This window comes from Lithobates pipiens, unplaced genomic scaffold (assembly GCF_037356315.1).
Source record: "Lithobates pipiens isolate NorthernLeopardFrog02 unplaced genomic scaffold, aLitPip1_a1.2 Scaffold_23, whole genome shotgun sequence".
In the NCBI taxonomy this organism is placed as follows: Eukaryota; Metazoa; Chordata; class Amphibia; order Anura; family Ranidae; genus Lithobates; species Lithobates pipiens.
Window position 1 is genome coordinate 98,156,572 of NW_027507785.1, and position 13,321 is coordinate 98,169,892.

The window sequence follows — 13,321 nt, forward strand, 5'->3', positions numbered from 1 at the left end:
AGTAATTCATGCAAAAGGAGTCCCAACCAAGTATTGAGTGCATATGATACTGGTACATTGACATATATTTCTGTAATAAAAATCCTTTATTGGTCCCATGTAATGAAATTTTCTGAGATACAAAATGTGGGGTTTTCACTAGCTGTAAGCCATAATCATCAAAATTAAAAGAAAGACATGCTTAAAATATATCACTCTGTGTGTAACGAATCAATATAAAAGGAGTTTCACTTTTTGAACTAAATTACTGAAATTAACTTTTTAATGATATTCTAATTTTGAGATGCACCTGTATATATTTCATCCCAAAGGTGTTCTATTGGGTTGAGGCCATGTCTTTATGGGCCTTGCTTTGTGCACTGGTGGGCAGTTGTGTTGGAAAAGGAAGGGGCCATCCCCAAACCATTCCCACAAAGTTTGGAGCATGAAATTGTACAAAATGTCATGGAATGCTGACACCTTGAGTCCCCTTCCCTGGAACTAAGGGGCCAAGACCAACCCCTGAAAAACAACCCCACAGCTTAATCCTCCCTCCACCAAATGAGTTGGACAAGTGCAGAAAGGAAAGTCCATCAAGACATAGATGAGCGCGTTTGGGGTGCAGGAACTTGACTGTCCTGACCTGAACCCAATGGGGTGAATTAAAGTGGAGACTGCGAGCCAGGCCTTCTTGTCCACATCAGTGCCTGACCTCACAAATGCGATTCTGGAAGGATGATCAAACATTCCCATACATGCACTTCTAAACCTTGTGGACAGCCTTCCCAGAAGAGTTGAAGCTGTTATAGCTGCAAAGGGTGGGCCAACTCCATATTGAACCCTACGGACTAAGACTGGGATGCAATTAAAGTTTATGTGCGTGTAAAGGCAGGCGTTACAATACTTTTAGTAATATAGTGTTTGAAGTAACTGATCAATACACTCTATTCTTATTATTATCAGTTATGTATTCCTTTGTTTAGTCCCTATAGTTTAGCTATCAATCAATATGCCAAGCACATGTTATTGTTACTATCACAATGCTATCACCCTTGGCTATGAAATCAATACACGTTTAAGGTCAATTAAATCTCATTTATTTCCCAAGGAAATAAGGAAAATGTGCATCAAGTATCAATAAAAGTTACAATAATATATAGCATACAATCACAGTGCAATCTAAGCCTTATACTTATCGATCCTCGTGACTGGGTCTTCTGATGGAATACAGAGGGACAGAGCTCAGGTCACAACCCTTTTTGTCAAACATACTTCAGCCATACCACACCCCATAGCCCATCCTACTCTTTCCCATAGACCAATCAGCGTCTCTGGGGCGTCTCCTCCCCCAGGCTACCAGTCCTGCCATACTTGGCCTCTGGGGGCAGTGTTTGCCCATAATTGCAACTGCTCCGACTGGATTGCTATCTCGTGGCCTGATCTCGGACGCCCCACCAACTGTCCCTCTGTTCTTGCAGACAAGCCGGCGCCATATCCTCTTTGAAGTTCCGTACATTCCAGGTGGGCTGAATAGAAACTCATTCTGCTATTCAAGTTGTGTCACATTCTTTGTTTTTAAACGTGTGAAACTGCCTGGCAACCATATGGCTGGGTTCGGCTGTACAAACAGCTGTGTAAATGTATAATAATAATTCCTGTCTGATTCCAACAGTGTTTGTGTGTGTGTGTGTGTGTATATATACTATATGCAACAATAAATAGAAGTGCACACTGCTCAGAACAGTTCAGTTCAAGAACTGCATTTCAGATGATTTACAAATGTATGTCAGCAGCAAGACATAAATGTACAAAATGTGGGGTTGAATGACAAAATGAAATGGAAAAAATGTGGTGAGAATTGTATCCTGGATGGAAAAATACACCTTGTTTACTTCACTTGACCTCCAGCTGCCCATTCCTGTGGACGCTGGGGAACCAACGTGGTGAGGTAACAGATGTGTCTACTAAAGTGGATCGTAACTGTATCTGCGCTAACCGAAACCCTATTTAATTAATTTATACCGGTAATATTCAAAGTAAACCTACCCATGCATTCTTGTCTCCATACTTTATTTTGTTGAGATATGGAGAATGGCCCATTTACATTTCTAGCAGCGGTTATCTTGAGTAATGGCAGATGATTTGTGTAGCATTTACTTCCTGGAATCCATCTGCCCTTATCTCAGGCATGCCGAAAGAATTTGCTTAGCTGAGAAAGCTCCTCCAGTAGGAGGGCAATCACTCCTGGGATGTATGACATAATTATAGCCTAGGAACCAGGAAGCAACGGAAGAAATGTAAGAGAAAAAAAAAATGAAAACATCTAAATATACCTTCATATCTAAGCGAAGTAGCATAAGGATTAAAATAGTTGACTGAGAGCATTTAGGCTACAATTAGAGAAGAAGGGCTTACTCAGAAGTATGTGTAGTAAATTTGTAGTAAATTAAGTCTCTCACCTCCGCTGCTCAAGGATAAGTGCACTTCAATTATTAGGGGAGATAGGCTATGATGGTATTGTAAGTAATTGAGAACAAAACATTTACCACCAATAGCAGAAGTGGCAGTTGACATCCTGTCAGCCTGCAGCATACTCATTGCTGAACAACTAAAGCTATGGCGCTGCGCTGTCTGTGGACCAGGGCTCGGGACTTCCCGAAAGTGCAGGGCTATATGAGGTTGTGTTTCCATCTTCAGTCCATTTTAGCTCTGGGGTGTGCAGCACTTTGGCATGTTTGCTGCAAATTTGTGTTAGTTCTGACACCAGTGTTGCACGGTGCTGGTCAAGAAACAAAATTAAGATGGCAACACAAACTTTCCTTTGACGCAATTTATGCACCTGACACCTATTACAAATGTAGGGCTACACTCAAATGTTAACAAACTGTAACAATGGTTTCTCAAAGATGGATATAGAGTAGAAGTACTTTAATATTTTTTTTTTTTGGAGACCGTGCTGTTGCACACTCCCTTCTGTACTGGCCATATGTCTGAAATCTTTGCCATTTTGTTACAGGTCTTCTACTAATGGGAAGACTTCTAGAGCCAGTATGAACTCTAATCCCTCATGTCAGCAGAGATGGCCTGACCAAGTGCCTGAATCTTTAGACATATGACCAGCATTGAATGGGGCCTAAAGCAGCATTTTCTTCAGTATTGCAGCCCTTCTTTTACTCATTGATGCCCTCAAGACTGTGAACATACATTTTTAAAGTGCATTTCCACTTTTTGCAGCCAAATTGTGATAACCCCTACTTTTATATTTGTTACATTCACATAGCATAACATAAAAAATGAAAGTCGCTCCTTACCTTTTTACTTGCTTCTGACTTGCTTAAAATCCCACCTAAAGCTCTGTATACACAATTAGAATATCGTACAAAAAATACAGTTTTTAAAGCGAATGTACAATAATCTGATCTTTAGTACACCGTTTAAATCTGAAGTTTTCCAAAGGGACAAACACGAAAAAAAAAAAAAATTGTACAATACCAGATCGTACAATTTTTGTTTAATCGGTACAGTTTTTGTCCAAAAATACAATACAAATATACTACATCATTTCCGTCATTTCTGTCGGACGAGAATTTTTGTACTTTAGGAACGTTTTCGATATGGAGACTAGCATGCAAAAAAAGATCATTCAATAATCTCAGCGTGTGTACTAGGCCTAAACTGTCCGTCAATCTCTTCCTAATTGCACATTGAAAGGTATTCTAAACAATAAAGCTGCCTGTAAATCTCTATAGAGCCTTATGTATACCCCTGCTGCAAAGAAGCTACTAGAAAGGTAAGAGAATTTTTTTGTTAATAATTTTAAGGTGTACCATGTGATTGGGAACACATAACAAATGTATAGTGTGGGGGGGGGGGGGGGGGGGTGGTGGCAGAAGGGTTATAAGGATTAGAACGGTGCCACATATACCAAAGAAAATTATGCAAAACTGATAAAAATATAGAAATTGATTTTATTACATAAAAAACAATATACATACAATATAAAAGTAGTAACTACATGGCACATATACTGGCCAAAGTATCCTTGTATGGAAAATGGTCAGTGATGAGTATCGTATCCCTACATGTTTCGCTAACAATGGCTTCCTGAGGGGATTATACAAATCACCAGTGTTCAAGGCTCTAATAACAATAGATACACTAAAAAGGTTTAATAGTTCATCATAAAATGATTGGGTGATAACAGCAATTTATATTGTGGTTCAAGACTTTTTTCATTCCTCGATCCTCACCACACTCACCAAAAGGGACCCCCAAGAGAAGTGCACAGTACACACCAAGTTCAATTTTGCAATAAAGAAGGTTCCATGTAGCCACAGAGGGCATACAGGGGTTAGGCTAAAAAAGAAGTGTAAATTACAATCAAGAGAAAAAAAATTGCATTGGACAAATATCAGTCCAATATTTTAGGTGAACATAGCCTCTACTGTACGTACTTAGGCTCTGCTGCAATATGGTGTAGGTACAGGGGCGCCAAATATTGAAACCAAATGACAAAGTGTGGAAAAGCGACAACCGTCACTTATAAACCACTATTGAAAAGAAAAAAGGGGATTGATATATATGAGGTAGTATAAGAAAAAATGGAAATTATACTGGCATAGCAGATATAACACTGTGAATAGGCTTACAATGCAATCAAACCCCTGTACCTACACCATATTGCAGCAGTACTGTAAGTACAGTAGAGGCTATGTTAGCCTAAAATATTGGACTGATATTTGTCCAAAGGTATGTATTCTTTTTTTTTTTTTTTTTTCTCTTGATTGTAATATACACTTATTTTGTAGTCTGGCCCCTGTATGCCCGCTGTGGCTACATGGAACCTTCTTTATTGCAAAATTGAACTGTTTGGTGTGTTCTTCTCTTGGGGGTCCCTTTTGGTGAGCGTGGTGGGGATCGTGGAATGAAAGGAGCCTTGAACTATGATATATATGAATTGCTGTTATCACCCAATCATTTTATGATGAACTATTAATCCTTTTTTGTGTATCTATTGTTAGAGCTGCCTTGAACCCTGGTGATTTGTATAATCCCCTGAGGAAGCCATTGTTGGTGAAACATGTAGGGATGTGATACTCATCGTGACTATTTTCCATACAAGGATACTTTGGCCAGTATATGTGCCATGTAGTTATTACGCTTATAATAATTTTATCGTTGTTTTTATATTATTTCTATGTAATAAAATTTCTATATTTTTATCGGTTTTGCATAATTTCCTTTTTGGTGTGGCACTGCTATAAGCCTTATAACCCTTCTGCTACCACTTTTACTACTGGAAAGGGATGAAGTGCCAGATCTTTTGGGTCACTCAATCCACCCTTTTTGCATATAGTGGGGGGGTTCTCAAATTTTTCCGCAAAAGCGGGAATATACTTTAAAGCCAAAATTAAGGTTGGTTCAATTTTGAGAAATACATTTCAGGTGCACAAAAACAAAAGGTGTCCCCTGACATCATGCTGTAAGAAGGACCCTTTCTATGTAGCAGTGGGGTCTCGAAGAGGCCCGACACATTCCCCCTGCTTAGTCAGACTTATTGCTCTGCAATCAGCAAAGCTCACACTTCTTGCTTATTGGCGAGATCTTCCTCTGACTCGGCAAATAATGGGTTGGACCATTAAAGAGGGGCCATAGCTTCACATAATGAGTAGGGATCCTTATCTACAGCATACTGGCAGTGGACAGGCTATTCTACTTAGACTGTTGGCTGCTTTCTCTAAATTAACTGTAAGACTTTACAAGCCTGTTTTGTTTTACCTAGAATGTATTTTGCTGATTTAGCTGAAGAGTTGGGCTTTAACATTTAGGTAAAGATTCACTTAAAAAGATATGACTTTATAATATGTTACCTGAATGGAATGCCTTGCCTGCTTTTAACCATGGCTCTTTCACATAGATTTAAGGCTGCAGTGGTGCTGGCTGCACAGGCTTCTTTTCATTTGTTTCATTTTGGTTTAGCATGTGCTGTCATCTTTTTCATTGTTTAAGCAGTCACTTTTTAGCTTGCCTCTCCTCGCACAGCAGTCACATTTTCATGGTTCATGAATGTTTGCAATATTTCTCTTTTTTAGTTGTGCCTAATCCCTTCTCTCTTGTACCCTTTGCCTTATAGGGTCTACTCTGAAACGGCTATGTCTAGGCAAAGAGCACAGCAATAGTAACTATCCTATTTTCATTTTCTCCTGCATTGCGTGGAAAATTTCTGGTTGCTAGATTGCTTGTTTATCTCTTTAGATGTTGTACTGAATATTGCATATGATATGTTTTAAATATGGTAATTACCTGACCCCTTGCCCACTCACATTGTGAGCATTCATATTAAACCTCATCTTGATCATATGTTTGTTGCATCGTATCCATAGGTTACTTGCACCTTTTGTCATGTCGTGTGGTCTGTATCTTGAATGTCATTTTGAATTTTTTGTATTCTCAATCCACCCCAGCTAAGGCAAAGGTTTCACGCCAACAATAGCAGACCATAAGTTTATTCCAGCATTGACATCCAAAAAAGCTGAAAATAAGCCACATTGCTGAACATGATTGATGTCTTGAATAACACATGCTTTATAGCTCAGTGAAAGATTTGTGTAACTGTAATGAGGCCAAGCAGAACAACAGGACTGTGTCCTGAGTGGCTGTACTTTGGACCAATTGGGAAGCTGTCAAGGAGGTCTTGAAATGCTGTTGAAATACAACTGTGAGCGGTGAACGTGAAAAGGGCAGTAGGAAAGCTAGGAATTGCCTTTGTTTCATTTGAAGGTTTTATGAGGAAAATTCTGCCTACCATACCATTTGAGCCCCACTTTATGCATGGAGGTTGTAAGGAGGTTTGAAGTTTTGTGGTTGTACAAGTTGAACCAGTCACTCCTTTTACAAAGTAATCTGCAAGAGCTAAATGCATGGAATCGCGTAGGATTAGAGCATACTTAAGGGACCTTTTACACTTCATGTAGTTTGGGCTTTTTTTTACCGGTTCCATACCGGCTAAATTTTGGCATTCCTCTCCTACATGTAAAAATAATCATTTTTATGCTAGAAAATTACTTAGAACCCCCAAGCATAATATAAATATATATATATATATATATATATATAGATATATAGATATATAGATATATAGATATATAGATATATAGATATATAGATATATAATATATAATTTATATATTTAGCAGGGACTCTAGGGAATAAAATGTTGGTCATTGCAATTTTTATGGAAAAAAAACACTCCTGAATTAAATAAAAACAAAACCATAACGTTGGCCCTATTTTTTGTATCATGTGAAAGACGTTGCTCTGAGTAAATAGATACCCAACATGTCACGCTTTGAAATTGTGCACACTCGTAGAATGGTGCCAAGCTTCGGGTACTTAAAAATCTCCATAGGCTACATGTTAACATTTTTTAAATTGATACCTCACCTCGTTTGAACGTTGTTTACATATGCGGACGCAACCTAGGTATGATTATGCTTCTGCATGTAAGCATGAGGGGATAGGGACGCTTTAATTTTTCTTTGTTTAAATTTTATTATTTTTACACTTCCCCTTTTAATTATTTTTTTTTTTTTATCGCTTTTCTTCCTAATACAAGGAATGTAAACATCCCTTGTAATAAGACTAGGGCATGACAGGCAGTAGCAGCTGCTTTTTTTTTGGGGGGGGGGGTGGTCAGCAATAAAGACCCCCCAGATCTCTCCTCTAGGCTGGAAAGGCTGAGACCAAAAAAAGAAAAATCTCAGGCTTTCTAGCCAAACACACGGCAGTGTTTACAACTGCCGGAAGTTGGACCTGACCTCATAATGTTGCGCCTGACCTCCAAGAGTCGTAGACCGGTCAGCTCTATGGTAAACTTCTGCCGTCAGCGGATTTCTTCTCCAGCTCGCCAATCACATGGGCAAGGCGATAGAATCACTACGATTGTTTTTACTGTGCAGGGAATCGCCAGCAGAAAAAAAAGATCTGACTGATGCCTGTAGCTGCAGGAATCATTCAGGTATCTCCACTGAAAGCCCCAGGACATCATATGACAATCAGAGGTTTGGAAGTGATTAAAGCAGTCTGAACGCCAATCAAAGCACCTGTCGCTAAAAAAAATTACCTTACAATCACACTGTTGCATTTGCTGTTCTCCAAAAATCATACCCTCTGTGGCTTTCACCTTGCTTCAGCTCTTTTCCAAAGCCGAGTCTATCCGAGCGCTCCTTAACCGTGCAAGAGCTTTAATTCAGCGTTGGGGTTGCTTTTAAAGTATTACATTATTATCGCTTCCCCCAACAAAGCCAACACACACAGGGCATTTGCCAAACTTCATTAAAGCTTAAAAAAAAAAAATTGGAAGCCTCAAAAAAAAACATGTTGAAGTGGTAGGTGCATTAATGTGTGTTAAATTCAAAGCAAGTGCAAATGAGCCCTTAATCACATTTGTTAAATGCACTAAAACTTTTATTAGAGAAAATAGGACTATGTTCTTATACACAGCCTTGCATATTACTAAAGCACAGGTGTTCTTTAACTTTTTGGGGTGACATACAGTCACCTTAGACTCCTAAGCCAGGAAACCATGCCAGTGTCAAAGCCAGCCTTGTTTCTCATTCATTCTTTACTAGGTTTGGGATCCAGGACTTTGTATTTTTTTTTACACCAAATATAATAATCGCAAAAAGGGATGGCATTGATTGGCTCTTTAAGCAATTAACTTAGATCCCATATTCTGTATACTTGAAATGCCAAGTTCACAGTAGTATATTGCAGATATGTTAGCATTAAATAAATCTGTACGGTTTAAATGTCCAGTTAGATTAATGTGACATCAACTGGAAGAGGAAAGACGAATGTAAGAACCTGGCTTCTGAACTGAGCTTCTGGTTTCATAGTGTATGCTTCAGAAATATCTATGAAACCAGAAGCTCAGTTTAGAAGCCAGGTTCAGCCAGTTAAAGCTGGGGTAAAGATTGATCTCTCCACTGGGGTTCTAGGTGGCTTCCAAGACATTGCCAAGTGTTTGCTCCTGCCCTTGACTTCTAATTCCCTTGTTTATTGTGTAGGATTTAGTTCAGATTTGGAGTTTGACAAAATGAGAATACAGGGCAAAATTCAAAGTTCCATTCTGCAAGAGTTGTGTCTATTAAGTTGTAATGACTGCGTATTGTTTGCCCTCATGTAGGATCCTCAACAAGCAGCCTTGCAACAGGCCCTGAACCATCACAAGTTCCTTCACTGAACACTCAGCAAGTTCAGGCCCAGTCTAACAATAGTAACAACAAAAAGGGAACATTTACTGATGACCTTCACAAACTGGTGGATGAATGGGCAAGCAAAACTGTTGGAGCAGCACAATTCAAGCCTTCTCTTAATCAACTGAAGCAGTATCAGCAGCGGCTGGACCTGGAGCACAAGCCTACAACTGCACATGGCGATTCAAATTCAGTAAGTACATAATCACCTCCTCTCCCCTTTATGTATAATTATTAGTCTTCCAAAAGGTTTTGTGCAGAAAAATTGCGCTTTGCATTCAAATGTAAATTTAAAAGACCAACTGACAGAAAGCAGACAACAAGCACATGTTATGTTGGGAAAGTATAGCTTGAGTCAGTGAGCATGGAGGTTAGCTATGTAATAAAAAAAAAAAAAAAAAAGTGACTGGCACTATGTGGTCCATTATTGGGCGTGTTCAATACTTCTCGAGTTCTTGGGTCTTGTTATATGGTGTTCAGATGTTAGGCAACTGCCTGTATTGATGCAGGCGCTTCAGTGTTCTCCCAGTCTCTGTTTCAGGTTTGGGTTCTTCAGCCCATTGATTGGCCAGGTTGGGATAACAACTTCCATGCATGTGCTTGGGAGGTTAAGTTGTCTCAGTACAAATCTGTATACAGGTAGAAAACAAATATCACAAACGATGAGCTGAACGAGCCCAAATGCTAGCCATGTTTAGGCACATATGAGCATTAATGCATTCCAAAGGCCAGAACAAATGAATATTATGGCCAATGGAATACATTAACGCTCAAATGTATGATACGCCTATATGCATATACAATATGCCATCAGGTGTCCTGCCAATCGGAGAAGCAAAGAAAAAGTCCTGTGTGTATAAGGCCTAACTGGGTGTCTAAGGGGTTAAAAGGCTCAAGGTTTTTTTGCTTCTTGCATTCTATGTATGAAGGTAAAAAAACCTTCTCTGTGCAGCAGCTACCCCAGCCCCTTCTTATACTTACCTGAGCCCCATCTGGATCCAGCGATGTGCACAAGAGGCTAAGCTCTCTGGGGACTCTCCTTTCTGATTGGCCAAGACATTGGCTCGCGCTGCTGTCGATCACAGCCAGTGAGCCAGTACAGAGAGAGGGCGGGGTCAAGACATTGCTGTGTGTGTGAATGGACATGCAGAGCAGCAGCTTGGGAGTGGACCTGCTTGGGTGCCCCCATTGCAAGCTGCTTGCTCTGGGGCAACACTCTAGGAGCACTGGTGGGGAACCCGAGAAAAGGAGGATCAGGGTCGCTCTACTGCACAGAGCAGGCAAGTATGACATGTTGTTTTTTTTTTTTTTAAGAAACTGCCTTTAATAACACTTTAAAAGAAAAGTTCACCCTTACAAAAAACTGCCTATGCAGGTAAGGGATATTTGTAGATTCAAACAAGCTGTGCAGCTCTGACTAAAAATGACTAATACCCTTGCTATAGGTGTAGGTAATTTACATTCCTTATATAGCCTGATACTGGAGTACTCCCAGGACGTTACTAAGTGAGGCCTAGCCATCACTGCTCTCCTCCATGACCACAGGAGTGAGCTCTTTGATTCAAACCCCCTCACATACGCTTTCTCTCCCCTGATGCACTAGCTCTGAGTTCAGCATTTGAGAGCTCACTCCTGTAATGGTGGAGGTGAGCAGTAATGACTAGGCCTCACTTGGCAACGTCTTGGGAGTATTCCAGTCAGGTTTCATAAGGTATCTAAATGGCCTACACCTATAGCAAGGGCATTATTCAACCTTAGTCAGAGCTGCATAGTTTGTTTTTTATCTATAGATGTCCCCTATCTGCATAGGCAGTTTTGTGGTAAAGGGGAGCTAGCGCTAAAAGGAAGTTTCACACAGATATTACATTTGTAGAATATCTGAGAGACACATAAACATGTGAGCATAGCATGCAAGAAGGAAAGTCTGAAGAAATTAATTTCTGGGTGGTCCAGGGTGAGGGTTTGCAAAGCCAAAAATCTGTTTTTATACCAAGGTTCATCCATGTATCTTCAGATACACAGCTGCTTAGGGTGAATATCATTCTTGCTTAGTGTTTAACCCAAAAATAAAAGAATTCAGATCCTGTTCTGTTAAACCAGAGTACCGTGTAACCTGTCCCCCTCTAAACTGTAAAAAACCTGTCTCCGCCGCATCCCCCCCGCCCCCAATCCCCGCTTTAGAAATTAGACCGCTACAGCTGTACTTGAGCTATGCATTCCCTTACACTATTTCAGCCAGTCATAGGTTGTTCTCAGAGAAAGAGATCCAGGAATACAGTCTTTGGTCAAACTCTACACCCAGAGCCTTGTAATAACGGTCAATGTCTTTTTGACCGCATACAGTGATAGCATATTTTGACAACATAGAGGGGATGCAAGACAGTCCATCAGCATTCCCTTGCTGGTTCCCTTGCCTGTGTTCTACATAAAATCTAATACTACCTTCAGCTCTTGAAAGTGAAGCTACTGTAGTAGCAAAGTAGCACAAACTTCAGGTAGTATCCTACAATCCTAGAAAGGCTGTGACCCATTGGTTCTTATCCTAAGATACCAAAAAAAACAAAAAAAAACAAAAGGTCAGTAAAGGCTATGGTAACTGGATGGGCCACACAGCATCATGCACCAGCTTCCATACACGAAAATTCTTAGGATCTGGTCATCTTGCCTGCCAGGTCTCTTGGATAGTGAGTTACTTCTGCCTCTGCCACTATAGGCTTGACAGCAGCATCCAGTGGCGTAACTACCGCCATGGAGACTCACGCGGGCGCTATGGGGCCCGCAGCCAAGTGGGGCCTGGTGAGCAGGGCCAATCCTAGGGGGGTGCACGCCCTGGCTCTGTCAGCTACCGCAGAGAAGAGGCACCAAGCTGCCGAAGCTTTTACACACCACTTGACTGCACTGGTTGCTAGAATCACAGGCCGCCCAGTGACGTCAGAGGCCACGGCCGCCCAGCATTTATAGCATGCCGCGGCTGGAAAATGAACTCTGCTCCACCCGCCTCTGCCATCTTCAGACAGCGTGGCTCAGAGGTAAAGGAGCGAGCAGAGTGAGAGGAGCGTTTCTAAATAGAGCTGCCTGACTTGCTTTGAGACTGTGAGTGACTGCACCTGACATGAACCTCGACCTTACCCTGTAAGTAATTTGCTGTGCCCGTCAAATGCAGCCACTGTGCCCATTAAACGCATGGGGGGGCTGTTTGCAGGGGGGGCTCCCCATACACCATTTTGCTATGGGGCCCTGTGATTTCTAGTAATGCCCCTGGCAGATTCACTACTCCTCTCAAATAACAGAGCTATGAGCCAACCTTGGGGAGGAGAAGAGAGCTGGGAGGTGGTACAGGCTGTGCTCTTCCTGCCCCCTCCTCCCCCCAGCTCCTCACAATGCCCAATTTCCAAAAAGGCAGTGTGCCATCCTTCCCGGCAAGATCAGAACAATGTGTGTTTGAGAATAAAAGATGGACTGGGCTGCATCTGTTACATCTCCATTAATGCAGGGACATTTATTATCACTGACACAAGGGCATTTTTCCTCCGATTTTTTGCCAGGGAAGATGTCTACTAATAAACTATTCAGTTTTCTGCAGCAAAAGCATGCCACAAGCAATGCCAGCAGAGTGTGCACTCCTATAAACAATATTGCTGCACTCCAGTACAAAGGTTTGTGTCCTTCAGCCTACTATATCTGGTTCAGCGCGGCACAGTTAAACCACCTATTTGAAAATGTCTGCCAAGGGGTACAAAAAAAGGTTGGGAACAACTGCTCCAACTGCTCCAACTTGTTCCTTTTTTCTTACATTATCCAGGGTCAACTTTTATTTGAGTCATTCTTGTATAGTAAAGACTTTATTACCCTCTGACCAATGCTGTATTTGCAGAAGCTGAGCTTTTATTCCAGGCTTATTGCACATTTGTTTGGATTGGCTAGTTAACCTGCCCTTATAGCATCTAGAATAGCATCGATCTTGCATAGGAATCCCAGTGAAGACTAAAATTTACATCATCCAGCTATGCCGAAGCATATGTTGTATAGATTAAGAATGCAGTCCATCAACTTAATTCTCAAATCTTACTGACAGAGGCCTCACC

At 40.9% G+C, this 13,321-nt stretch overlaps 1 protein-coding gene across 1 annotated transcript in view; it reads left to right on the forward strand.

Moving 5' to 3' along the window:
• The window catches only part of WNK2 (WNK lysine deficient protein kinase 2), a 312,190-nt gene that overhangs the window by 294,348 nt on the left and 4,521 nt on the right, over window positions 1-13,321 (forward strand). The window contains exons 24-25 of the mRNA XM_077452096.1: window positions 6,113-6,157; window positions 9,167-9,429. Of these exons, the coding sequence (XP_077308222.1) occupies window positions 6,113-6,157; window positions 9,167-9,429 (308 nt within the window). The remainder of the gene's footprint in view (window positions 1-6,112; window positions 6,158-9,166; window positions 9,430-13,321) is intronic.